Source organism: Balaenoptera physalus (assembly GCF_965194825.1).
Source record: "Balaenoptera physalus genome assembly, chromosome: 5".
NCBI classification, from domain to species: domain Eukaryota; kingdom Metazoa; phylum Chordata; class Mammalia; order Artiodactyla; family Balaenopteridae; genus Balaenoptera; species Balaenoptera physalus.
The window spans coordinates 63,124,848-63,152,493 of record NC_138884.1 but is presented as its reverse complement, the minus strand read 5'-3'; the positions used below and the strand labels follow the sequence as shown (position 1 = coordinate 63,152,493).

Here is a 27,646-nt window from a genome sequence, read left to right as displayed (position 1 = left end):
CTACTACTTTCCTCTGGACTCTGGTAAATGGACCTGTGTTAGTAATGCAGGTTCTTAGAGTTCAACACTGAATATTGACCTTGAAGAAGTGATTTATTCATTGCCCCTCAGGTACCCTAAAAAAGCCCTTTCCAAAAGTTCTTTTACCATGGTCCCCCATAGGGAGCAGTGTGATTTCTCCTCTTTTCTCACAGTGTAAACATCTCCTGTGATGCTAATAGCCATGTCTGAGATGAATACAATGATTCATTTTCAGAGATTCAAAACAGCAATATTCTCATACACTGTTGCTTTTTCTATGGTCTTTCTCTCTAGCCTTTCCAACAATTCTATCAGCTTGATGCCCATCCCTATGCTGCCTGGTATTATCCTCCACAAGTCACACAATATACTGCTTCTCCATCATTCTCCGACATCCCTAAACCCATTGCCTCTGAGAACGGTGGAAAAACAATTATGCCACAGTGGTGGTAAGTTCATTTAAATTACTGCATGCTGATGTTCTATCAAAGGAAATAAAAGAAAATTGCTTACAGAGCACACCATAAAAACAGATTTAGAATAAACATGACACATCATGCTTAGTGCCCCATACTAGAAATTTCTGAAATGGAAAATTGGCGATACTTTTAGGTATATGGCTAATGTTAATCCATTACTCAGGAATATGTGGAACAGTGCTATCTATTCTATAAGTGAAATTCATTCTGATGAAGATGGGAAAAAACTTCTCTCCAAAATAAAAATACAATAATTCAACTTTATCCTCCTTGCACTTTTACTAATCTTTAAACGCCTTTCTTTTGATTATACCCATGATATACATTAAAAAGCAGTGTGGGGAATAAAGCACAGATTTTCGCATCCAGAAGTCCTAAATTCAAATTGTAATCTTTTCTGGTTACTTGAAATAATATAACGATGCTTGTTTTTATAACTCTGAAGGTGAGTAAATATAATAATCTGTTAAGCATACTGCTGGGAAAATAAGTAGTGGTCATTTTTTGATTTAGAAAAATTTTATTGCCAACTACCTGCATCACATGATTTTAACAATTTTTGTTCCTTCAGAAGAATCAAGTGATTTCTCAGGAGCTCCACAATTATGGTCTTTGGTAAGTTGGAAATTATTTGTCTAACCATTAATCCTCTTTTCATATGAGAACTCAGTACAAAGATATGACTGTATTCTGCAAAGTTGTTTTTTTTCCTGTAGTCTAGCTGCATGCAGACACATTAGCACTTAGAAAATAATTAAATTGTCTTGGACATTTGCAAATTTTTGTTTCATAAGAATAATAAATTTAAATAACAATAAAAATTAGCTAAGTTAATTAATATAATTTATTACATTGAAACTCCTATACAAGTATAGGAGTGTTGATGTTACTAATTTTCCATCAAGATGTGAATTTGAGACTCTGGTGAACCCAACAGTGGAATCTTATTCTTTATGATCACTGCAGTAGAAATCCTTAGCAAGTCACATAGTAAAACCAAGTGTTTGTCTGTCAAAGAAAACAGACTTAAATGTCTCCAAATTTGTTTTAATTACTTTAATCCAGTATATTGGAGTTTCTAATTGTGTGTATGTGTGTGTGTGCATGTGCGTGTGTGTGTGTGTGTGTGTGTGTGTGTTTTCCCTTTCCAGTGGTGGAAACTTCCCTTACAACAGATCAAAATAAGGAAAATGATAAAAGTCTGACATATGTGGAAGCTTTTTCTTTGAATTACCTTGCCATATTTTCTGTTACTGCAAAGGAAAATGCTACCTAGTAATAAATTGTCTGTAAAACTTAAAAATCAGGAGCAATGGGTATGTACGTCAGTAACAGGAAAGCACAGATAACTTTGTGAGCTTCACCTTAAGATGAAGAAAAAACAACTATTAAAATGTATCATATCATAACAGTGCCTCTTCCCTTCAAAACATGTAACATAACTAACCACATATTTCTTTTTCTATTTACAGATGGGACTGAAAATTCCATGCTCTAAATTTCTTTCATCTATCATGTAAAACCATTCTATCCAAAGGCTTTGACTGCTATTTTAGAATAGGACAGTCCCAAATTGAAGGCATTCTCTTCTTGAGTTCTCTACTGTATATTAGATAGCATATCACCCTTAAGTGAAATTGTCCTAACAGTTTATTGTCTAAATTCCAGCTGTATCATGCCAGTATGAAAGCCACTGAGTCAGAGGGAATTAAAGTCTTTACTAAATTTCTGTATGGAAAATTTGTTTAAAAAGCCTTTGAATCACTTCTCCTGTAAGTGCCATCATTTCAAATAATTGTGTGCAGTGACTGAGATTTTTTCTTTCTTCTTTTCAATAAATTACATTTTAAGGCACCATTCCTATTTTTTGTCATTAATCCATTCATCAGAATTTACACAATCCTGTGAGTCTTTATGTATATAACATTTTGTTTCCACTACATTTTTATGACACTTTCAATCACATTTTAATGAAAAAAATTTAAGTGTTCACTTCTAGCTGATGCTGGTAGATTATAAACTGGGTCTAAGATCTTTCATTTGAACTCAGCTGTTTATAGAATATTTTCTATGAGAACACAGGTGTGGCTACAGAGAAGAACAGCAGTGTGGCAGTTGTGGGTGCATTAGGAATTTGAACAACCTAGTTATGCTGTTTACTTATGCCATCAGAACTTGTTTGGGCCCAATTCATTTGATTATACTTGGGTTTATAACTAGGTAGATTAGATAACAATGATTTAAAAAGTTAGCACAGGACACACAGTAACAGAGTATTCATGGTGGGCTGTTTAGTGTCCTCCAAAACTCCAATGAGGAGTTATTTCTCAAAATGACAATGGTTGCTTACTCTGATATCTTCAAATACCCAGGTGAAATTTACTTTCCAGGGTTTATTCCAGGCTTCCCAACCAACCCAATCTGTCATGACTCTTTAAGAACCTTGTATCCCCCAGATCACAAAACACAGGTAACAAGGTCTCTTGTACCACAGCTTAGACAATCTAGATAGCTATCAGTGGTTCTGTTTCTTACTAATTAAGTATATACATAGACACAACATCCAAACATGTATTTCTTGCCTTGAAAATTTTTTAAAAAGCCATTTAACATTGGGTCTCTTGCCTTCTCTGTGTTAAGAAGTACAAGGTGAAACAACTTGTTATTCAATCTAGAGAAGGTTTGTCAACATACTCAGACTACTGGACCTGCAGGAAATTAATGGAACATACAGATCCCTATGTCTTCATAAAATGTATCTCCCAGCTTCTATCATCATGTCAGTTCCCAAGGAATCAACAAAACACAGCTTCATGTGTTGTGAATCCTGCAGGAATAAAGCCATCTATTTAATGAATGCACGATGAACTGTAGTGCAATAAAACAGTCACGTTTTCTGTAGTCTAAACTGTGATGCAAGACTAGAGTAGACTTGTCCTTAAAAACTGTCCTATGCAAAAGAAAGTTCTGTTTTTAAGATGAAAGCAAACTGTTACTGGTATTTTCTTCTTTTTCTTTAGTGTTTAAGTCAGAATGGAGAAAAATGCATTTATTAGCTGTAAAATAAGTATCAGGAATTTATCTGATGTGTACCACATTAAAATACCACCTGTAATAGGTGTCATAACCTCATTAAATTTGAAATAATCTGTTATTCTCCAAGAAGCTATTTCAAAGGCCAAGTGAGGAAGTAGAATAATGATGTAATTCACTGTCTTTTAGTCTTTGCATCTTTTAGTGATTAACAGTTGTAATTCTCACAGAGATGCCAAATTATTATTTTCTTATAGAAAGAGACACAACAATGGTTTCTATTGGTATTTTTTGACCTCCTTACTCCATATATCAGGGAGGTAATATGGGGATTAGACCAGTTGCTAAGTATATCCAGTCAAATTGTACACTCTGAACTGAGGACTTATTATAAATGGTTTAGACTATCACTAGGCTTGAAAGGAGGCAAACTTGAGTGGCAACACAAATTATTGCTTGACTCAAAGAAATCTCAACACGAAACAAAGATTATCAGGACAGTCTCCATTCCAAGTAATGAGTGGTAAGACAGAGCATGGATCCCAGAGTCCGTAAGAAGATCAGATAGTACCTGTTATCCAGGTAAATGCCCAAAATTCACAGTCTGAAGGTAAGTACCAGGGTTGGAAATATGATGTTATAGTATGATCTTTCCTGTAGAATTTTGACGTTCCCTTCATTCCAGGATATAGATCCGTAAACTGATTCTTATTTGTAAATAGCAGGTGGTCATCACTCTCTCTAATAGTAGTTTGAGCCAGAGTTCTGTTCAGCAGACAAATTCTGTTCACCAGAATATTTTTGTATTTATATATCAAAAACCAATGTGATAAGACAGCCATTAACTTTCCTAAGGATATAATAATGAGCCTCACACAGAGATCACTTCTGGTTTGACCATTTCTCATGGAATCATTACCCCATTCACTATATCTCTGAAATTTTAAATTATCACTTTGCTTCGGAGTTTACCAGTTATCACTTGGTTTGGTGACACTAGTCTCCTTCCATTTCCCCTGAGGTTGGAAATACAATTTCAATTACTTTGCACCTCCCACTCGAGTTTTCGGTCAACTGTCGTTAGGCAGAAAATGTTTTTATGAAAGTTTATTCTTCATGGAAAATTTAAAGGAGAGTCATTTATGCTTTGTCTATAGACACAGGGAAGTGATGGGCCATTTGAACTAAGCATATCTATTTACAGATGTTTAAATGTTTCCATTTTGATTATGGTTACCAAACTGCCTTCTAGAGCTTGACAAATAACACGAGTAAAAGAAATGGTTGTGAAAAAATGGTGCTGACAGTGAACTGAAGAATGTATGCATCCCTCTTCTGCTACTCCTTCCAATACATTGTTGCCATGCAGGAGTACACAGGTCAAGTGTGACCGAATATTGGGAACTCCCAGTTTATATCAAGGTTGAATCCTGGTTATAGTGAAGCAAAAGTGAGAAGTGGGAAATTAAGGTAACGATTAGCTACAGTAAACAAAGAAATCATGATTTCATCATGAAAAAGAGGCACAGTGAGACTTTCAGGAGCATTTGGGATCTGGAGGTTCTCTAAATTTTCCATATCTTCCAATATATTTCACTTTCAGTAGTTGGGATCCTACTGTCCTAAATTTCACAAGACCTACTCAGTTTGAAAATTCAGGTCATTTTAATCACTATAGATTAAATGTTTGTGCTCCCCCAAATTCATATATTGAAGCCCTAATCCCCAATGTGATGGCATTTGGAGGCGGCATCTTTGGAGGCAATTAGGTCATGAAAGTGGAATGTCTATGAGTGGGATTAGTGCCCTTATAAGAAAAGATATGAGAGAGACGATCTTTCACTCTCTCGTATGAGGATACAGCCGTCTGCAAGCCAGGAAGGGAGCCTTCATCAGACAAGATCTGCTGGCACCTTGATTTTGGACTTCCAACCTTTGGAACTGTGAAAAATAAATGTTTGTTGTTTAAGCCATTCAGTCTGTGGTGTTTTGTTATGAAATCCTGAACTAAAACATTAAATTTATAATTCAAAAACTCCATCTTGGATTTTTCTTTTCAAAAATATAAGCTTTATGGTCATAAGTGGTGAAAGATCCACTTACATAGAACCATGAGGTACAGAAACTTGGTTCTCTTCTGTCAGGAATCTTATGGTTCCAAGTGACATAAATAAATCTTATCTCAAAATAATGTAAAGAAGAAAGGAATTTATTAATTCATGCAAATAAAAATTGCAAGAGTAGAGTATAGTGGGATTTAAGAACTTGAAGGTAGTCATTAACACTTTTGTTCAAACTTTGCCATCATTCTTCCATGGACTGACTTTACTTTACTTAGATGTGGGTAGCTCACATCTCAGGGGTTTATGAGCAGTCAGGTCCTATAATCCTAGAGGAAGTGATTATACTGCAGTTTCCCTGAGTGTCCATGCATCTATAGAGGAATGTTAATTTCCTCTGTTAGGTTCGAGAACTTCCCCCACTGGAGATGAGGGATTGTGGTATCATGATACTCTTGGCTTGGAACATATAGTCACTTCTTCATCCAAAAGCAATTAAAATATTCTAGCTACATTTTAAGATATACGAAATTGCAATTGTAGAAGTTCAAAATTAAATTTTGTATGTTATTTGAGTTTTCATTATTTTTTAAAAATTTCTTCCATGGGGAATAAATTTCAATGTTTTCCCATTTGCAAGCTTTGCTCTTAATAATTTAAGTAAGGCAGAACTTTTTTGGTTCTCTACTTGTTAAATAATTTGATCAAAGATTTTCAACTGATTTTTGAACAAAATGTAACCAAATTTTGTACATTTCATTGTATTTGTTTTCTAAGATTGCTATAACTCAAAAACATAAATTGGATAGCTTAAAACAACAGAAATTTATTTTCTCAAAGTCTGGAGGCTGGAAGACTGAAATCAATGTATTGGTTAGGGCCATCTTTCCTCTGAAGGCTCTAGAGATCCTTCCTTGCCTCTTCAGAGCTTCTGGTGGTTGCCAAGAATTCTTGGCATCCATAATTTGCGGTTGTATCTTATAATTATATCACTCCATTTTCTGCTTCTGCCTTCACATGGCTAACTTTCCTCTGTGTATGTCTGTGTATGTTTCTGTCCAAATTTCCCTTTTCTTATAAGAACCACAGTCATTGGATTTAGGTCCCACTCTAATCCAGTATGACCTTATCTTAACTTGATTACACCTACAAACACCCTATTTCCAAATAAGGTCACATTCACAGGTACCAGGGCTTAGGACTTGAACACAACTCTTGAGGGGGAAAAGTTCCATGCACTATAGTCACTGATACAGAAAATTCAATATTTTTGTAGTATAGTTAGACCAGTTTTCATATTGGTCCTCTCAAAGACTCAGGCATTTCTTCAATCTAACTGGTAATTATTAAAGAGAAAATACATTCTGTCATGTTAAAGTATTTCTTTAAATTCAATATCAACTTTGTTACAATATTTTATGTTTATTCATTTTGTGTTTATATAATAAATATTTATAAATGTCTACAACTTCAGCCTCTATTTAGATTGATTGTTTACTGAAATTTGTTTGGAAGCAATTATAAATTATGTATATGCCTGTACCCTATGTAAATGGAGGTAAGGAAAGATGAAAGCAATGCAAGAACAACTTCACTACAAGTTGAAGGATAATCAGCAGGTGTGCTTTATCAGCACACAACATTTTTCCAGAAAGGCTGTGCATACCATGGGTTAATCTCAGGTGGTCTGGATTGACTGTATGCTTGTCTCCACAGTTACTGACCGTTGGCCAACACTATGCTATTTAATAACTGAAAGTAAATGATATTCTGTAACCATATGTCTGTGAGTTGCTTCCAGCAGGATATATCAGCCTGTCAACATTGTTTAGTAATAGTTGAATATGGTTTGAACCAAATTTCAGTGGAATCTAGGAGTGGAGGAGCAAATTGGGGTTTGGCTTTCAATGGTTAAGACTAGTCATGTAGCTAGAATATGCCTGCATGACTAGCTTATTGTAAGAGATCCTCACAACAAATATTTTTGAGCTTCCTGGTATTGAGGTGCTTTGCACACCCTCGATTATGGTTTAACATGTGAATATGAAACATATCTTTTGGTACCAAGCAGTAGAAGGATAAATAAAGTTTGCTCCTTAGATTTCAGTGCATACCCTTCTCCTGTTGTACTCTATCTTCCGCCTGTAATAAAGCTGTTCTGTTAATATAAACTGTTTGGGTCCTCTGAATTGTTTTAGCTATCAAAAATGGAAGGTGAGGGCTTCCCTGGTGGCGCAGTGGTTGAGAATCTGCCTGCCAATGCAGGGGACACGGGTTCGAGCCCTGGTCTGGGAAGATCTCACATGCCGCGGAGCGACTGGGCCCGTGAGCCACAACTACTGAGCCTGCGCGTCTGGAGCCTGTGCTCCGCAACAAGAGAGGCCGCGATACTGAGAGGCCCGCGCACCGCGATGAAGAGTGGCCCCCGCTTGCCGCAACTAGAGAAAGCCCTCGCACAGAAACGAAGACCCAACACAGCCATAAATAAATAAATAAATAAATAAAAATTAAAAAAAAAACAAAACATAGATTATCTCATAAAATCCTTTAAAAAAAAAATGGAAGGTGATTATTGTGTAATGACCACCTCTGAATAATATACAGAGAATAAAGAAGGGAGAATTAATCTGCAAGTTCTCTCTTAACCTCCTGCTTCTCATTTTAAAAATTTCAGCCCAGTGGGGGCTAAAACTATGCATTTCACAGTAGCATTAACCAACTATTCCACAGCTTCTGAGAAAACCAGGTTTTATGCCCTAGTATGTAATTACATTCAAGTCCAAAAGCAAAGAAGTGATTCTGCATTGGTGAGGCCCCAACCATAGGGAAAAGGAAGAAGGTAGGCTATGCACTGAGTGCCCACATCTAAATGAATTACCACAGAGTACTCATCTTCCAGGCTAAAGGAAAGAATATCACTAATACCTGAGAGCACTTTCTCACATTCCCTATCAAGTTCTACCTTCTCTCAGATAACCAATAGTCTAGTTTATCTCATCAGATATTAATTGCTCATAGATTCTAATAGATTCTATTTATGGGGTTGTACATTCCACTATATTTTGTGTCTAGTTACTGTCATTCAATGTTATTTATATAAAATTCATCCACGTTGTTCTGTGTGACAGTAACTCATTCGTGTTAATTACAGTATAATATCCCTTTGCATTGTATACCAGAATTTATTTATACAAAATACTGTTAATTCACACTTATGCTGATTTTAGTTTGCGATATTAATAATAACGTTGCTAAAAATATTGGTTAAATGTTTTAGAGCATATATGTGTCTATATATATATGTATAAATGTCTTTAGAACAAACATATATAAATATATATTAAATATATATATATATTTCTTTTGGTTATATACCTAAGAGTGAAACTGCTAGTCATAAGATAAGCAGATGTTTATCTTCGACAAAGACTAATGCAGGTTTCCAAGTTGCTTGTACCAGTTAACATTTATTTTAGCTTTGCTTTTCATTCCTTTTGTTTGCTCTTTTCTTGCAAACACTTGGTATTACCAATTCTTTTCATTTCAGTCATTCTGGTGGTCATGTCATGATATTATTCAGTATCTTTAATTTGCATTTTTTTCTGAGGACTAATGATGTTGAGCACTTTTTCATGTATTAATTGACCATTAAGATAACCTCTTTTGATGAAGTGCCTATTCAGGTCTATTGTCTACATACTATTACATCAGTTGCCTTTGTTATTGAAATACGCCCAATTAAATTTTGAGCAAGTTGGGGACTGGATTCAGACAAAAATTTATGTTTGGCCATATCACGTTTGGGATATTAATTAGGTATTCAGATGTGGAGGCAAAGAATGCAGTTGAGTATGTGAGTTTGGGGTTCAGAAAAGAAGTAAGTTTGGAGACATACGTGTGGAAGCTCTGAGCTCATGAATGGACTTAAAGCCTTGGAACTGAACAACATCAACCAAAGTAAGGCTAACCTCTAGGGTACTCCAACCCTTAAAGTTTTGAAAAAGGAGAAAATGCCAAAAGGGAGACTGCAAACAAGTGGCTAGTGAGTTAAGAGAGAAACCAAGGGCTTAACAGGTTTAGGATTTCAAACGAAAAGAAGTGTGATATTTCAAAAAAGAAGGAATGATCAACTCTACGAAATAGCACTGAGAGGTTGGGTAAAATGAACACAGATTAGTAAGACAAAAGTTATTGGTAATCTTCAAGAAAGTCGTTTCCATAGGAATAAAATCTTGATTGGAGCAAGCTAATGAGAGAATAACAAGTGAAAAAATGGATACAGCAGTTTGGATACTTCTTTTATGACAGTTGTCATAGAGTAACCTAAAGAACTGTCAAGGATGGAATTTTTCTTTAAAGATAGGAGATATTATGCTTAAGTACAGCTTGGACTTGATCCTGTGGTGAGGAAAACATTGAGGATGCAGGAAAGATGAAATTAGACAAGTCACTGTGTAAACTCAAGGGGATGGAATTGTGTATAAAAATGTAGGATTTGGTAGACAGATAATTCATCATGATGAAACAATTACCCCACAGACAGAGACAATGGATATCAGAGCTTCACATAAGTCTGCTCTCTTGTGCATTAATGGCTAAAATCACATAACTCAGCTCATTCTGATTGTGATACTGGCTCTTGCTGCTCTGGTGTAAGTGAAGTCAGGAACATGGGGCAACCAGGAACACCTATCATGTACCGTGCAGTGCACTATTCACATTAAAACTTCAATAAAACCCCTTAAATTGACTATTTTATAGATGTAGAAATGGAACCTCTTAGAGGCTAACTTATGCAGCACCACTTAGCTACCACGTTATAGAGCTGTGATTCAGATATCACATTTGAAGCTTTTTTTTCCTATTTATTAGGTCATAAATAAATTAGGTCATAAATTCCTAATTTATGACCATAAAATTTATCTAATGCTGGATACTTCTGAGAGTGAAAGGCACAAGTGTAATAGTTCAACTGAGATAATAGGTATAAACCAAGACTTTCTAGAGTATATGCAGCATATGATCACCCTATCTTTTCCTCCACCTTTTAATATCCTCTGGTATTCAATTCAAAGCATTCTATTCAATTTCAATTTTTCCATGGCTATTTTTAATGCCAATGATAACTTTAAGTTAAAAATAAAGAGGCCAATTACATCTGAAAAATTATAATAAAGACAGGAAAGCTTAAATATGCCTAAGGATTAATTTATTGAAATGACTGGTTAGGAAAGAGATTCTTAAAGAAATAATAATAAACACAATTCCAGAAACTATTTTTATACATCTTTTTGATATGTTTATGGTATTTCCCACTTAAAGTTGAAATTTTGTTTAATTAAACCTTTCAAAATATAGAGTTTATGAGTCAAATTCAAATTAAGATGAATGTCATATAAAGCATAAAATAAATAAAGGAATAAAGTTTCATTTTTTCCATGTCGACTCATTTAAAAATTATTTTGGTAGCATGATGCAAGGATTGAAAAGTTGCCACATTTCCAGTCGTAGTCAATTCTGTGGAATAGAGAACAAATATAGAATTGGTTATATGGTATAACTCCTTATCTCTCACCATTTGTAATTTTGGTGGGACTAATTCATAAGAGAAATTTTATTGCAAATGCACCATGTTGTGCCCTATCTTGGAGGCATATAAAAGTTCCTCTAGGACCAAATATCAGCTCATTTGGAATTGTTTTATGTCTACTAGGTCATGACCACAAAAGGATTCGCATCTTAAGAATCTCAAAACTATATTCTATTCCCTTTTTAAGCCTTATGTCTGGACTAAGAAACTGTATTTTTACTCATGAATTAAAAGACAATATATAAATTTTAACTAATAACTAATTGAAGTTCATAAAGCCTAAGTTGGAAATGTGAATGCAGTTGATCTTTAAAATAAGCTCTAACATGTTTACATAAAAGTAGAAGAAATTATTTTCAGTTTTCCCTAAAAATGATGATAATCAAACATAAGGATATAGGCAATTGAAAGAAAAACAATCAAATCTGTCAACAGCATATACATACAATTTTGAATTATTTGAAATATAAAAGATACAAAATTTCAGGTGCATAAATAATAGTCAGTCATTGAGAATAAATTGATAATTAATAATTAAGTTGGTATATTGATGGAAGTTGCCACTATTTGGGGCTTATCCAGGAAAATGAAATGTAAAAAGATATTAACTATAAAAATGATCATTCTATCTCCAAACTCCTAAAGCTTACCAAAAGTGAGGAGGGGGCATTAATTTTGAAATCCTCTTAGACCTTAAAAATTAAAAAATAAATGAATAAATATACAATTCACCTTTTGGCAAGAACACTTTCCCTAAGAATTTCATGAGTATTGAAATAAAAACCTCAGTATTTTGCCGTCATATGCTCATACATCAAAAACAAGATGTGAAATGAGGCATGTGGGGAAATAATTGTGCATAAGGAAAACTTCAAAACTGTAGAAAATAACAAACTTTCTTAGGTTTGTTATTCCCAACCAAATGAGATTATCAAATTTAATTCTGGCTTTAGTACACCTTAATCCTCTTTATCTAAATTATCAACAGACCAATTAAATCATAGTCCCTGAAATTATTTCTTCCCAATATTCAGTTTCTTCTACATAGAAAGAACAATTATATCAGAATCTCCATGGGTAAGCCTAGACATTGAGATTTGGTGTGGGGGGGGGGGAAGTTCTCCAGGTTATTCTATTCGTAGCTAGTGTTGAGAACCACTGATCTAAACTATATGCATTTTGGAACCATTCATTATTCATTTTTTCTTTTATTCTAGAGCTTTCAATTACTCTAATATCATAAGTGAAACAGCACAATTAGTAAATTTGGACTTACAATAACAGGGTAGAGCCCCCGGATAGGACCATGTACAGGCTCCTGGTACAGCAGAAGGGCCTGGATGGGCATATGTCTCTGGATGTGGGGCACCACTTGCTGGGGAATAGGCAGGACTTTGGGCTGAGAAAGGGACGGCAGGGGCTGAGGAGGAAACATGGGGGTAGGAGGAAGAGGCTGGGGAGGCTGGTGCATCAAGGACTGGAGCAGAGGCAGAGGAAGGTGCAGATTTTCAAGATCAGTGAGAGTCAGGCTCTGGCTTTCAATAAAGGGCTCTACTGGAGATATAGGGAAGGGCATTTCTTTATGCTTAGGAAGGATAGTCTCCTTAGCTTTGGGGATTTCCATTATTTCAGGCTGAGGGAAAGGCACCACCACAGGGGGCTGAGCAAGAGTCAGGATGTTTTGTGGAAGGATAGGGGAAGGGATTGGCCCAGTGTAGGAATAGACTAGAGGCTGTGGCTGGGAAAAGTGGTGGATTTTATCCTGGCGTTCATCCTGGAAAGAAGGAAAAATAATCTTTGCGTCCTTAATTCAGTTATAATTGTCATTCATGATGAATTAGCCTCCTCTTTTTTGAACAATAATTCAGTGAAAAGAGAGAAAGAAAATCTTTCACTTACTTTGGTTAAGAAATTATTTGGGGTCCTGTGAAGATTAATGAGTAAAATGCTCACTAAGGGATTTCTCATTAACCCACTTCCTTCATAGATGAATCCACAGAGCCAAAAGAAATCAATGTTTGGAGATTTCAAGACTTGTTTCACCTTTTCCTGAGTTGCCTGTAGAGCTGTAGCTATATACTTTGGTCTTCAGAGGGTACAGACTTATCAACAATGTTGATAATAGTCAAAATTGTTTTCATATAATGAATGAAGATCTATTTTTAAAAGACTTAAAGGGATAACTCCAAGGTTTATTTTTGTTTGTTTTAATGAAAAGTAAGTCTTAATTTGTTTTTTTAATTCAAGGAGTTACTTAACAACAGCAAACTTCTAGCACTACTTCCCTTGGTAGAAGGTGGTAATCATGAGTCTTTAAAGAGGCATCAATTTGTAAATTCATTTCCATTTAGCAAATATTTGGTGTAAGTTCCAGACAATCTAACTTCATTGGTAAAACAGGAAAGCTTAAATATTGCAATTAGATAAATATGTTACCACAAAAGTAATTTAATTACAGAATTTTATGTTGTTCCCAATCCTTATTTTTAAGCAAGCTGTGCTATTTAATAACTATGTGATATTGCCACACAACTGTGTACTCAATTGTTCTGTACGTCACTTCTCTCATCTGCGTAATGGAAATACTTGTAGGAACTCCACGCATTCGTAAATGGGAACATAAAAGCTACAGAATGCTAATGTAAAATCATTGAATATTCACTGTGTGCCAGCTCATCCATCCTGGGGGTTTATGAATATTCTCAATTTACAGGTGAAGAAATTGAGGTACAGATAAACTTGGAGCCAAGGTTATACAGCTGATAAATGATCAAATTAGGATTTTTGCCACACTGCTTTCCTCCTCTCTTTCCTCACCATATCCATCTTGAGAATAAGGGGATCACAGACCCCTATCCAGAAATGTTCCTACCAATGTGCACTTATTGAAAACAGGTATACTATTAGTAAAATGAATAAATCAATAGTTATTCTTAGGTATTTATACTAAATTCTGGAAGCTGATTATGTGTTTAAAAATGTGCTTAAGTCGGGCTTCCCTGGTGGCGCAGTGGTTGAGAATCTGCCTGCCAATGCAGGGGACACGGGTTCGAGTCCTGGTCTGGGAAGATCCCACATGCCGCGGAGCGACTAGGCCCATGAGCCACAACTACTGAGCCTGCGCGTCTGGAGCCTGTGCTCCGCAACAAGAGAGGCCGCGATACTGAGAGGCCCGCGCACCGCGATGAAGAGTGGCCCCCGCTTGCCGCAACTAGAGAAAGCCCTCGCACAGAAACGAAAACCCAACACAGCCATAAATTAAAAATAAAATAAAAAATTTAAAAAAAATGTTTAAGTCTTTAAAAATATTTTCACCTTCTCAAAGTTTAATTTCTCACACTGATGTTTATATTATTACCATTCTTTAGACTGAACATAATTATTATAAGTATGTTTGCATGTATTATGTTTCATTATAATTTTCAAAATATACTAATCATGAAAAAATTACCTCTGTTTGCTGCTGTTCCTCATGTTTAAACTTCTCAACTTTCTGCTAAAAAACAATTACACATAAAGAAATGTTATTATTTGTAAAAATCAAACAGGAAATTTTGAAAATATGTACATTTAAATATAACGGTTTTACCTTGTTGATGTGCGTAACAGATTCCTTCGGGGAAAAAAAAATAAAATCAGGTTCAGTTTTAATGAACAATTCTTAGTTGTCAACATACATCAGAAAATGAAGACATTTAATAGGCTAATGCAGACATATTGTTTGATAATATCATTATTTTAATTGCTGAAACTTTATGTTACACTCTTCTGAATAAATCTGTTGTATAAAAGAACAGATGATGCAGTCTAGAAACAAAAGAAAATTAGTGAGCATAATACCAAAAGAGGCATTTAACAGAAGCTAATTTCTCTCTATCACCCTGTTCCCTTCTTATGACAACAAATGATCTCTAATACCCTCATCTAGATCTAGAAGAATAGCCATTGAAAATATATGATAATAACCATTGATGCATTTGTTAATCATTCTTAGTTCCCTTGTTATGTTTAGGCTTCAAATGAATTGTAAGAAATACATACCCTCCCCTAAGGATCTTATAATCTTTGCAAAAAGACAAAGTATATTGATGTACCATTTAACTAACAGGTGATAACAGACCCAAAAAGAGTGGTGCAAGCATTAATATCTACATGACTCCCCCAGGCAGATTTAGGACTACACTAATTCTCACTGCCTCTTATTTACTAGATTGCTATTATAATAACAAAATATGTCCATTTGCATGTCTGCCCACTCTTTACTAAGCGCATCCCTCTTTCCAGTTTGTACCACAGCTCCCAGTCAAAGTCTGATACAGAAAGTGCTCAATAAATGTCAAAACAGTGAAAGAGGTTAACATAGAGAGAGTTCAAGATAGAAAAGAGGACTGTATAGTTCATCAAAAAAAAAAAAAAAAAAAAAAGCAGGGCACAGTGACACAATTCAAGTAGCAGGCAAACTTAGAAACTGCTAGAATACTAAATCTTCTAGACATTTATTCTGTCTTTAAACATATACAGTGGAAATTTACATTAGTTACCTGTCAGAACATAGCTACATTGGCTTAACTGCCCTAATGTAACACAAAAAGAAAGTACAGTAGTTTTTTGTTCTAAATTTGGGAAATTGCCTCCGAATGATCGTTGTCTTACCTCGCTGCTTGAAAGGCTTTGCACAGTCTGTAAAGGAAAAAAGAAATCAACAATCAGCTGAGTCTTCTACTAGATCATCAGGAAGTGTTATTACTTTATGGTTGGAAATTTTTCTCTGAATAAAAATATCTTACCTCACCGGATACTTTGGGTTCTTCTTTCTATAGAGAAAAAAAGACACCATTTTAGTTCCCATAGCTAACCCATTATTAAACATTTTTCCTACCTAATTTTTACCTTCCTTATGGAGAGCTATTTCACAAATTTGAGGAATAAAAAATGTTATATGTCTTTTGAGAGACTTGTAATTGCTTTTACAGCTTTCAAATTTAGTACCTTTTTATTGGTATATTTTAATTTTACCTTAATGAAGAGTCTTTTTTATGGGTAACAGAAAAGGAGTTATTTTAATTTGTATTGAACACTTTTTATTATGATTATGAATATGTTTATGACTATTCATCTTCCGAAGTAGCATCCTCTGTTGAATATGTACAGGTAGGAATCAGCCCAGTTCCCTAGAGTAAGAGATATGTATATTTCATCACTGGAATAAGATATATTTATCAAGATTTCACATGCATGCAATTGTATTTGTGCAACATTACTCAATTTTTTGTTCTTATGTGTGTTTCTTCTTGTTTGTCTGCTGCTTATTGGTCTGTTTGCTTTTCCTTTAGGGACTGGTGGCACAATACTGTAGAAGCATTTGACCCAGATTTGTGGTCCTATAGGATTCTGTTGAGATAGTGGGTGAATGTAAATGATTTTCTTAGAAGTCAAAAAAAAATCTGAGATTCTGCATTATTTATACATTTAAAATGTTGGTAATACTACATTCTGCAAATAGGCAGATAGTACTATTTCTTAGTTATTTCAAGATATTTTCTGTACTTACCTCTCCTGCAAGGGCAAGAGCCACCAAGTAGGCAAGGATGAGGACCTTCATGGCTATCAAGTCCTGTGAATGGGGAAATGAGGAAACGGTATATTACTTGTCAATCTAATATATTTTCTTATTTAGGTAGGATTACTTTCCTTTAAAAGAAACCAAAGATAATGTAAAATAAAAATGTCTGGGGACTTCCCTGGTGGTCCCATGGTTAAGACTCCATGCTTCCACTGCAGGGGGGCGGTTCAATCCCTGGTTGGGGAATTAGGATGCCGCATGCCACATGGTGCGGCCAAAAAAAGAAAAAAAAAAAAAAAAAGAAGAAGAAAATGACTGTATTTTAGAAAAAATACTAATAGAAGTTTTATCATATGACCAAGGTCAAAATCTACTATGGCTCCTTAATCTTACATACCAAGTTTATATTTCATTGCCAGCCATTCAGATATTTTCAGCTAACAGCCCTATCCTACTTTACTCGTTTTCGTCTCATTCACAGTACTTATGAGGGCTTTTTTGAAAGACAGAAAAAAAAGTTACAAATATTTACAGAAAGATTAATTAGTTGATTCATTTATTCAAAAATATTTATTTAGGGGCTTCCCTGGTGGTGCAGTGGTTAAGAATTCGCCTGCCAATGCAGGGGAGACAGGTTCGAGCCCTGGTCCAGGAAGATCCCACATGCCAAGGAGCAACTAAGCCCGTGCACCACAACTACTGAGCCTGCCCTCTAGAGCTGCGAGCCACAACTACTGAGCCCACGTGCCACAACTACTGAAGCCCGTGCTCTTAGGGCCTATGCTCCACAAGAGAGGCCACCACAACGAGAAGCCTGCGCACTGCAATGAAGAGTAGCCCCCGCTCACTGCAACTAGAGAAAGCCTGCTCACAGCAACGAAGACCCGTTGCAGCCAAAAATAAATAAAAATAAAATTTAAAAAAATATATATTTATTTAGCACCTTTTATTGTCAGACATTGTTTAGGTGCTGGGATTTTAGCAGTGAACAAAATATTAAGGTCTCAGTCCTGTTGGAGCCTCAGTTCTATTGAGAGTCAACTGATCAAAGAAAATATATACAAAGAAGAAGATCATATTTTATTTTTATCTTTTCTCTACTAAACGAAATGATTTCCATGGGTATTTGGCTTATTCATATCTCTTTATTTCCAATAAGACCACCATTTTCATTTTAGCATTTCTTTTATTTGCTCCACTTATCCAGACATTTTCTAGGACTGATTGGATTGTCTCTTCTCCATGTATATCCACCTCTCAGTCTTCATCCCCACACGCCTAATGCCATCTCTTCTCCTTTGTCGCATATAATTTTAGAGATCATACACTCCGTTTATTGTCTCTCCGTGAAAATGTGTACTTATTCCTTGATGATTTACCAAGGTGTCAGGTTCTTTTGTCCAGTCCCCACTCTAGGCTACTTCTCCTTGGAGCATAACATAAAATATGTTATCACTTTTGACCAAAATGTACTAAATGGTTGGTCTTGTTGTATTTCTATAAGTTCTTGTAAAAAATAATGTTTGTGTCACCAATATCCCTTGACACACAATCTGCAATCCCAGATTTTTAAACTAAATTAAGAAATTTTTTTCTAGATTTTTCTCATGGGTGATAATTCTATATTAATTTTACTTTACCTAACACTTCTATAAATTTCTAAATAATTTTTTCTTGTCATGACTCAAAAAAAGAGTATGGTACTATATTAGAATTCATTACAAGTAGGGAGAATATTATTACATTTTCTTTATTTTATAATTAGCATTTTATACACAGATTTTCAAGCAAGAATTTTATAATTGACTAATATACTTTGAGCTATTCTTTCTTTCAGATCATATTTTTCCTTAATTTTTGTTTCCTGGTCATCTCTGTCAGATCTAGAATTTTTGTACAACGTAAAACACTTTGTTTCTCTTTAACTTAATTCTGTGTTTCATGTATCTATTTTAATATTTTTTAAATAGTATAAACTAAATGATAAACTGGGAATTTGGATGTTCTAAACAATTTTGATAAATACACTCTTCTAAAAATATTGTCCATTTCTTGACTCAGTATGCTACTTCTATAAACTATTTGTTGGCTAATGCTTTCTCAATAATAATTATTCAAATCCCCATACTATAAATTAAATGTGTTTGCCTTTATGGTTGTGGTATGTTTAATCAAACTGAAAAATATTTACTTCAAGAAATAGATCTTTTAATATAGCCTGTTAACTAGTCGTGTACTAAAGAAAATAGCAATCACTGTTACTACATTTTGTTAGACTCAGAAAACATATGCTGTCATTATAATTTTTATCAAATCTTTATAGATACTTCTATTTTTTTTCAACCTAAGTGCTAAACATATTGTTAGCACTACCTTAAATACTCTAACGTTTAAAGATATATTTTAAGCAATTATATTCTTTCTATATCTCAACTTAGTTTGAAATAAAGATGAGGAGAGGATACATTGAATTTATATCTGAAATTCTTACCTTTTTTCTGAAGTAGAGGAAAAGAAGTGAAGGAGGAGCTGAGTGGATAATGGTCTGCTTTTGTCGCTCTTTATATACAGTATTTAATGCCATGCTAATTTTGTGGTTGAAATAAAATCAATAGTGAGTTTGAATTCCAAGAAGTCTGCATGATTAGAAAATGAATTCTTCCTATTATCTCTCCCCAGAAATTCTGGGGAGCATTTTAACAAGGGAATAATTCACAATCTGATAAAGGAAATGACACTGTCCAGTAACTACAGACATTGGCTGGGGGACAGTGATGTTCTGGCCCAGTCCCCAAGTTATTGTAACCACAATAAAGTCTCTTTAGTACTTGGTGGGTCTTCAAGATCTTAATTGTGGGGAAATTCTAATAGACACCAGAGAGACACAAGCCACACAAAAGACACAATTTCGTGCTAACCTGAATAGCTGTTAGTGTTTTATGCTGTAATGGAGAAAATGACAAGCTAACAAGTCCATGATGGTAGCTTAGACCCGAAGAGGGAAGAGAGTTATAGGCTAAAAGGAAAGGAAGAATAGGGTCTTGAATAAGAGAAAGAAGTCACTACAATTAAATCAAGTAGTGAATCTGGGTCATGAATTGCAAGGATTGAGATGATTGCAAGCAGACTGAGATGAGAAGAGAGAAAGAGAAAGGGGTCAGATAATGATGGGCAAAGCATGAAATGATCCTAAGGAACGTGAATTTTATTCTCTAGATAGTGGGGATTTGTTGAAGGGTTTTAAGACAGAAAGTAACATTTAAAGAATACTTCTACAAAATGAATGATAGTGGTACAAATTCATTAAAACGGGGCAGCTCAGGTTTGGCCTCATATCTTTTACAGTGAGTCAATGTTTATCAGCTAGTATACATGGAAGGACAAATGAGGGAAGGAAGAAAGAAAATGAAAACCCAGACAGGAGGAGGGTCTTACTCAAAGTACTACAATAGAGTCTGAGCCAGACCTCAAAAGTACTTTTTAGGTGCCCATTTACAAAAGCAGTCTTCAAGTTTCTTTGCCTCTTTAGCAATTGATGTTCATAAATGTAGTTGTATTTGACACTACTCATTTTTAGAAGGTTTGTTTCTTCTATTCATTGCCTGTAATAGATATATTCAGGGCTTCAGGACACATAGATGCCCTTCTAAAGTAGGCACTTTAACATAATTAATATTTTTTCTTCACAATATACTTTGCATTCATATCATGCTAGATGTGTGTGGGAGAGGAACACATCTGACTGTCATACAAGTTTTGTATTGCTTAGAAAACCCAAGTCAATGTCTGCTATGTATTTGAATTATTCAGGTAATCTTCATTCTAAGACTGTTCATAGGGAGCCAGGAGGAAGCCATGAAAAGAAATGATAAAATGACTCCAGTGTCATAGGTATAACTAGAAAAGGCCTTGGCGGCTCCATGTGCCTTTAGTGTTAGCTCTTGGTTGCCAAGGCCACAGCCAAAAAAGTGTGATTTCTGAGAAAAGGAATACAAAAGCAAGCATGCTCTACCCATTCAACACTTCCTTTTTATTTTCTCAGCAAGATATTTTACATATTGTGCAATAAACACAGCATTGCCTTATGACTGTCTCTCACCAAGTTTGAATTATATTAATTGATATAGTTATGGACTCAATTGGGCCAGAAAAGTAGGTAAAACCTTGATCAAGGAAAGCACTAACAATACACTAGAGAAAGGAGCTTGTCCAAGGGAAAATTAAAAAGCCTGAGATTTAAGATAATATCAGGTGCCACTGGCCATGTAAGCTTCAGAACACAGGACCAATAAGAAGCAAAGCGCCATGTGGGCAACTCAAGCTTTTGCAATGTATAACTTAAGAGTTGCCATTTTTATAAGGCAAAATGAGAATTTCATACAGGGAAATTTTATAAGATAATCCTGGGTGAGGAGCAAGATATAATCTAAGCAAGATGTTCTAGTACTATTTGCTATAAGCAGAATTTGTTCAGCCAAAGCTTTTTCCCATATTGAATGATGGATCTGAAATATGCAGTCATGCGTTTTGGCTATATTCTAGCTGAAACCATGTAAGTAATACCCTCAAGAAAGAGAGCAATAGAAAAGCTGGATAAAGAGTACAATAAAGGGACCAAAAAATGTTCAGCAAATAAGAACTAGAAGAGATATCGGGAATTCCCTAGTGGTCCAGTGGTTAGGACTCTGCACTCCCATTGTGGCGGGCATAGGTTCGATCCCTGGTCAGGAAACTAAGATCCCGCAAGCTGTGTGGCATAGTCAAAAAAAAAAAAAAAAAAGTTAAGAGATATCATCCATATGATGTCTTAAATATATTTTAGAGAAGAGGAAACTGAGGACCTGGGAATTTGTATTATTTTTTTCAGGACACTATAGCTATTTAGAGATAGAGCTGTTAACTAAAAACTTCAGTTTCCTAAAAAATATTTGAGGTACTGTTTAATAACTTCCAAAACATGGGGGCAGGGAGAAGGAAAATAAATAGGATTTATATAATAATTCAGACTTAGGAACAACAGAACACAGAATTAATTCTGACAAATTATTAGGTAGGGATAGATAGTTTAGCTTAGCATTATTTATATAGATGGAGCATTTTAATTCTTTCCATGAGATTATCCAAATACAATAAAATAACATCTTATTTATGTGAAATATAGCTATTAAGATTAATTTATAAAGTTAATCAAGAATCAGGGGGAATAAGAAATATGTTCTGTGAGCAAGCAGACACCATGAAAGCATAAAACCCAGAACCCTGATTCATAGGACACACTCTTAATCCTAATTACTCTCCCTTTACATATGATCATAAAACTTCACTCAAGTTCAAGACACATTTATTGAGCACATACTACATGCTAGACCAGTATTTTTCAACCTTCATGCTATTGATATTTTGAGCAGGGGAATTCTTTGTTGTGGGGGTTATCCTGTGTGTTGTAGGATGTTTAGCAGCTTCCCTGGCCTCTACCCATAAGATGCCAGTAGCACCAACCACACAGCTATTAGAACCCAAAATGTCTCAAGAAATTTCCAAATGTCTCCTGGGGCAGGGCGGTGAAAAATCATCTCACATTTAGAAGCACTGTACTGGGTGACTTGAAAAGTCACTCAAAGAAAAAAGACAAAGATGGTGTGGTTCCTGCTCATTATCAGATCATAAACGTGGAAGGACATATGACTACATTTTGTCATGAAAGTAATTTCACCACTCCATAATTTCATCCTGCCTACTTTCCTACACCATTTCCTACCTACTGAATAAACCCCTTTTTATATCTGAAGCCAAACATTATTTGGTTTCATCAGAATCTAGGACCTTTCAACCATCCTGTCAGTGCTTCAGTGCCTTTGAATTCCTTATGTCTATATGCCCCTCTTTTCCCAATTTGAATTTCAAGGAAATTGCTATTATCACACTTGTATACAGATATTCAAAACCCCTACTTGTCTCCAATTTTACTATACTGTCTTACCTAAATCATATCCCAGGTTAATCCGAATTCTACCTTCTGTACCTGTGAATGTAGCTGACAAAAAATACTCAACCATGACAATTGTTCTCACTATAAAATGAAGTGCAGCAGTCACATATTCTTCCCGACTTTCTTAGACTATTTAACATTCAAAGCAACAACACCTCTACATACTGCCTTTCATTGGTTTCCTGTCACTCCCAGATTAAAATCCAAAAGTCATTACAATGACCTAAAATACCTTACATCATCAGGCCCCCTGTTGCCTCTTTGACCTCATGTTCTGTGTATTCTCCGTCTAGTTCCTGCTCTGTCCTGCTGGCCCCTTTGCTATTCCTTGAGCACAGTAGGTGAGCTGCCACCTGATAGCTTTCCATTAGTCATTTCCTCAGTCCAGAATTCTTTCCCCAGATAAATGCATGCACCACTCCCCACTCTTCTCTTATGTCTCTACTTAATTTTTCTGTGAGGCTTTTCTTGGCCATCTTCCCCAGTACTCCTCCTGACATTTCCTACCCCACTTCCTTTACCTATTTTTCTTCTTTTCATATAATATAATGTAAATACTATACATTTTACTTTTTATCGTGATTTTTTTTTTTTTTTTTTTTTTGCTACTTGTCTCCAATTGTTTGTGTTTCTGTAGCCCTGTACACTTATAAATCTGTTTCCCTTAAAAGAATGTAAGTTTCATGAGGGCTATATCCCAGGAGCCTAGAATAATACATCTAGTTACTTTTAAATAAGTTTAAGTAGTTTATGTAATAAAATTAAATTCATTTATTTACATAGTTTAAATAACTGTTGACTGAGTAAATGAATTAATTAAGATGTGACTGACTAAAATACAGCATCAGTGTAAATACTCTCTTAAAGAACACACCAAATAAGCAAGCACTTAGACCTACCTGAGGCTTGGAGGATATTGTCACAGAAATGTTCAAATTTCAACTTTGTCTTGGAAAATACATAGGAGTTTGTTAGTCAGAGAATGTGAAGAGAGAGCATTCTCTGTCAGAAGGTATTATACATAGGAAAGACGTGAAGACATGGAATTATGGAATGGAAAAGTTATATATGAGACATAAGGAGAGGCAAGAAGTAAGGCCAGAAATATCTCCCCAGAAAGCTGTGAAATGGTCTTGAATTCTGTGTTAAGACCTTGGATATTATTCCATATGTAATATGAAACCATTAAAATAGTTTTTGCAGCAAAATGGCTTGTCACAACAGTTTTTGCAAAATAATTCTGAGAATAATGTGGATAATGACCTAGAAAAATGTCAGGTTAGAAGTGGAAAGACCAATTAGGAAACAAATTACAATTACCTAAGAAAGAACAAAAGACGTGAATGAGGTGAAAGTTGAATGAACAAGTTATGGAGCAAAATCCACAAATGTAAATCTTTTCGGTTGTTCATCTAAGCATTTGATGGTAACTGGTAGGAGAAAACTGGTGATGTAGCTGAAGAGACAGGAAATTATGAGATAGGATTTGTAGAATATCGGATGGGGCAAAACTGATGATTTGTCTAGGCTAAAGAAAGACCACTGGAAATGAAGCAAAGATGTAAGAGAGAAAAGGGATAAAATAGAATGGTGATGATCATGCAGGAGGCATTAAGAGCAGATCTACCCAAGACAAATGACTGATTCAGAGCTTCTCTGGAGAGTTAGAAAAATGAACAAGCATGGTTGTGAAGCCCCCCACGCTAATGGATGGAGATGCAAAAATGATTAAAACAGATCAGATATCTTGCCCTCAGGAAACAAAACTTTTTAAAATAGATCCACACAAAACATTATGACTGATAAGCAGTCATAAAAATGCATAAGCAAAACAATATGGTTAATAGGAGACATAAAAATCAGAAACAGGAAAAAATAGCAATTTCAAGAAAATAATTTTATGGTGCTGAACTACTTTAAATTAGTCAATGACTGTAAATAACATATATATATAAATTGATTATATTTAGTGTTTCAGAATGTAGTAAGGTGTGGTAAATTTTTAAAATTCTTCTACATAAAATAATTAGGAAATTTTAAAAATATCATTATGCTTAAAAGTTAATTTTTAAGTTGATTCCACTTAGCTTGCCAGAATGATTCATTCTCCAGTAACACAGAATCACATTTGTGATCTCTTTATTTTAGCAAACCCAGCCCTTCAATGTGTTTTTTTGGTGAATAAGATATTTTAAGGCATGTTTCAATTTTGTTGATAGCCTGTAAATATCAAAAGAATTCACATTTTAAAAAATCCAGACTTCTGATTTATCTCCTAAAATAATTTGAAGAATCTGGTAATACAGAGTATTAATTTTTCTGTGTCAAAAACTGGCTGGAGCTGAATATTGACTGCTTCCTTCGACCCAGGCTCGAACTTTCTAGGAGGCTATAATCCATATTTTATCTTACCTTTTTTATGTCTAGCGCTGTTTTATTCATTTAAATCACTTGGTTGGTCTCTACGGTTATTTGAATGAGTAAATATTTTCTGATTTAGCATCTTCCACCTAAAAAATAATATTTTCTATTACATACACTATTGCTAAAATTTGCAAAAATATACACACACGCGTATATTTAATTGACACCATCTTACAGATGAAAAACCTGAAGAGAAAACTTATCTACTCAGTTTATAGTGCTAATAAGTAGTGGATACGAGTCATTACATTGTGTGGCTTGTCATTCAGGTAGACCAAGTTTTTATATTTGATAGATGGCTACCAAGCTTCAGTTCTTCATTCATTCAAATAATGAAGCACATTTATTTTTATAATAATGCAATTTTATTACATATCCAAATGTTTTTCAGATACGTGTTCAAAGAAAATAGAAAACAGATCTGCGAAATTCTTTTTGCCTGTAGCCAACTAAATTTATGCAAATGAGAAAATGAGACTAGGAAAGACAAGAACTTCCTTGAACCACAAAACTAGACCATGGCAGAGGTGAGGCTACGTAAAAACAGAATGTTAATAATCAATACACGTAATAACAGCTTCATTTCCTCTAATCATGTTCTAAATCATCCTGTATGAAATACTCCTTAGAATATGTGGGTACAAAAATTGGTCAGAAAAACAACATGTGATCATAGTGAGTTCTTCTTAGAATTCACATAGGTTACTTGTATCTTAAACCACAGAATTACCACATGATGGAAAAAACAAGGTTTAAATAGTATTAAGATAAACTATCTCAGCACATTCACTGTCTGGACTTTTCTTTGTTTTACAAAACAAGGTAATATTTTCATATATATCCTTTCTCTCATACTTCTTACCTATGAAGAATAACTGTACAACAAATAATATTATTCAGAAAAAAATACAAACAGTATTTTAAAAGATAATAAAATGTTTTAAAGAAGGTTTCTTCTAATTAGCCCTAGACTCTTATTTACCATTTTTTACCAGGTTTTTCTTGATGAAACTGACATTTAGACACTAGAAACAGTTTATTGTATTGGTTTTACTTTATTATTATGTGCTCAGACCTTGCCTTTTGATCAGGGCATTCAAAATGAAGATTATAGAAACTCAGGAAAATCTTCATCTGTAAAATAGAAAAAAAATTATTCACCTTACATTACTCTGGTGCAGAAAATACACATAACATGCCTAGCAGAGTGAAAATAGCAGATGCTGAGTGATTAGTAGATCTTTTGTTTTATTTTTTAAACCTACATTTTAAGAAAATTTGTTTCTCGTTTAATTTTTTATGATACAATTTATTTCATTAATCTAAAGAAAATTCCTAATTATAACATATTGGGAACAGCTGTGGTGAATAAGCTTGTTTCACATCATTAAATGTCACACAATATTAAAGATGTTTTAATAAAAGTGTCCTTTGTTATATGAAATTTAACTTTAATGTGCAATGTTAGGAAAAATACCATTTTAATCTGTCTACTTAAATATAAGTAAACTTATTTATTTATATCAAAACTATGCAACAAATATACTATATGAAAAAGAGAAATTATGCAGCTTACTACTTGGAAATTATTTATTAATGCAAATCTTAAGATAGAAAATTGAGGGGAAGAGCTGCAAGATGGCGGAAGAGTAAGACGCGGAGATCACCTTCCTCCCCACAAGTACATCAGAAATACAGCTACATGAGGACCAACTCCTACAGAACGCCTACTGAACGCTGCCAGAAGACCTCAGACCTCCCAAAAGGCAAGAAACTCCCCCACGTACCTGGGTAGGGCAAAAGAAAAAAGAAAAAACAGAGACAAAAGAATAGAGACAGGACCTGCACCAGCGGGAGGGAGCTGTGAAGGAGGAAAGGTTTCCACACACTAGGAAGCCCCTTCGCGGGCGGAGACTGCAGGTGGTGGAGGGGGGAAGCTTCGGAGCCACTGAGGAGAGCACAGCCACAGGGGTGCGGAGGGCAAAGGGGAGAGATTCCCGCACAGAGGCTCGGCGCCGAGCAGCACTCACCAGCCTGAGAGGCTTGTCTGCTCACCCGCCGGGACGGGCGGGGCTGGGAGCTGAGGCTCGGGCTTCTGTCAGATCGCAGGGAGAGGACTGGGGTTGGCTGCGTGAACACAGTCTGAAGGGGCTAGTGCGCCACGGCTAGCCGGGAGGGAGTCCGGGGAAAAGTCTGGAGCTGCCGAAGAGGCAAGAGACTTTTTCTTGCCCCTTTGTTTCCTGGTGCGCAAGGAGAGGGGATTCAGAGCGCCGCTTAAAGGAGCTCCAGAGACGGGCGTGAGCCGCGGCTATCAGCGTGGACCCCAGAGACAGGCATGAGACGCTAAGGCTGCTGCTGCTGCCACCAAGAAGCCTGTGTGCGAGCACAGGTCACTCTCCACACCTCCCCTCCCGGGAGCCTGTGCAGCCCGCCACTGCCAGGGTGCTGTGATCCAGGGACAATTTCCCCGGGAGAACATACGGCGCG

The 27,646-nt window shown here is 35.4% G+C and overlaps 1 protein-coding gene and 1 long non-coding RNA gene across 4 annotated transcripts; one reads left to right on the top strand and one right to left on the bottom strand.

Moving 5' to 3' along the window:
• The first annotated feature begins 473 nt into the window (after positions 1-473).
• On the top strand, positions 474-8,117 carry LOC309661920. Its single transcript, XR_014264371.1, has 2 exons — positions 474-1,115; positions 1,973-8,117. It is a non-coding gene; the product is annotated as an uncharacterized lncRNA (long non-coding RNA).
• Positions 8,118-8,265: 148 nt separating this feature from the next.
• CSN2 (casein beta) lies at positions 8,266-21,497 on the bottom strand. Of its 3 annotated transcripts, XM_082463953.1 has the most exons (8): positions 16,735-21,497; positions 15,971-15,997; positions 15,837-15,863; positions 14,773-14,796; positions 14,635-14,679; positions 12,460-12,957; positions 11,834-11,875; positions 8,266-11,110 (listed from the first exon to the last, which is right to left on the bottom strand). In XM_082463953.1, exons 1-7 carry the CDS (start codon positions 16,783-16,785, stop codon positions 11,870-11,872), a joined length of 678 nt encoding a protein of 225 aa, XP_082320079.1. In that variant the 5' UTR covers positions 16,786-21,497; the 3' UTR covers positions 8,266-11,110; positions 11,834-11,869. The 3 variants fall into 3 exon arrangements, with proteins under 3 accessions (XP_082320079.1, XP_082320080.1, XP_082320078.1); XM_082463954.1 differs by lacking the exon at positions 11,834-11,875; XM_082463952.1 differs by having other exon boundaries at positions 8,266-12,957.
• Positions 21,498-27,646: the final 6,149 nt, after the last annotated feature.

Coding starts and splice junctions, on each gene's coding strand:
- CSN2 (XM_082463952.1), bottom strand. CDS start 16,785: ATGAAGGTCCTCATCCTTGCCTACTTGGTGGCTCTTGCCCTTGCAGGA. Junction 15,998..16,734: donor CTCTTGCCCTTGCAGGAGAG/GTAAGTACAGAA, acceptor TTTTCTCTATAG/AAAGAAGAACCCAAAGTATC. Junction 15,864..15,970: donor AACCCAAAGTATCCGGTGAG/GTAAGATATTTT, acceptor TTTCCTTTACAG/ACTGTGCAAAGCCTTTCAAG.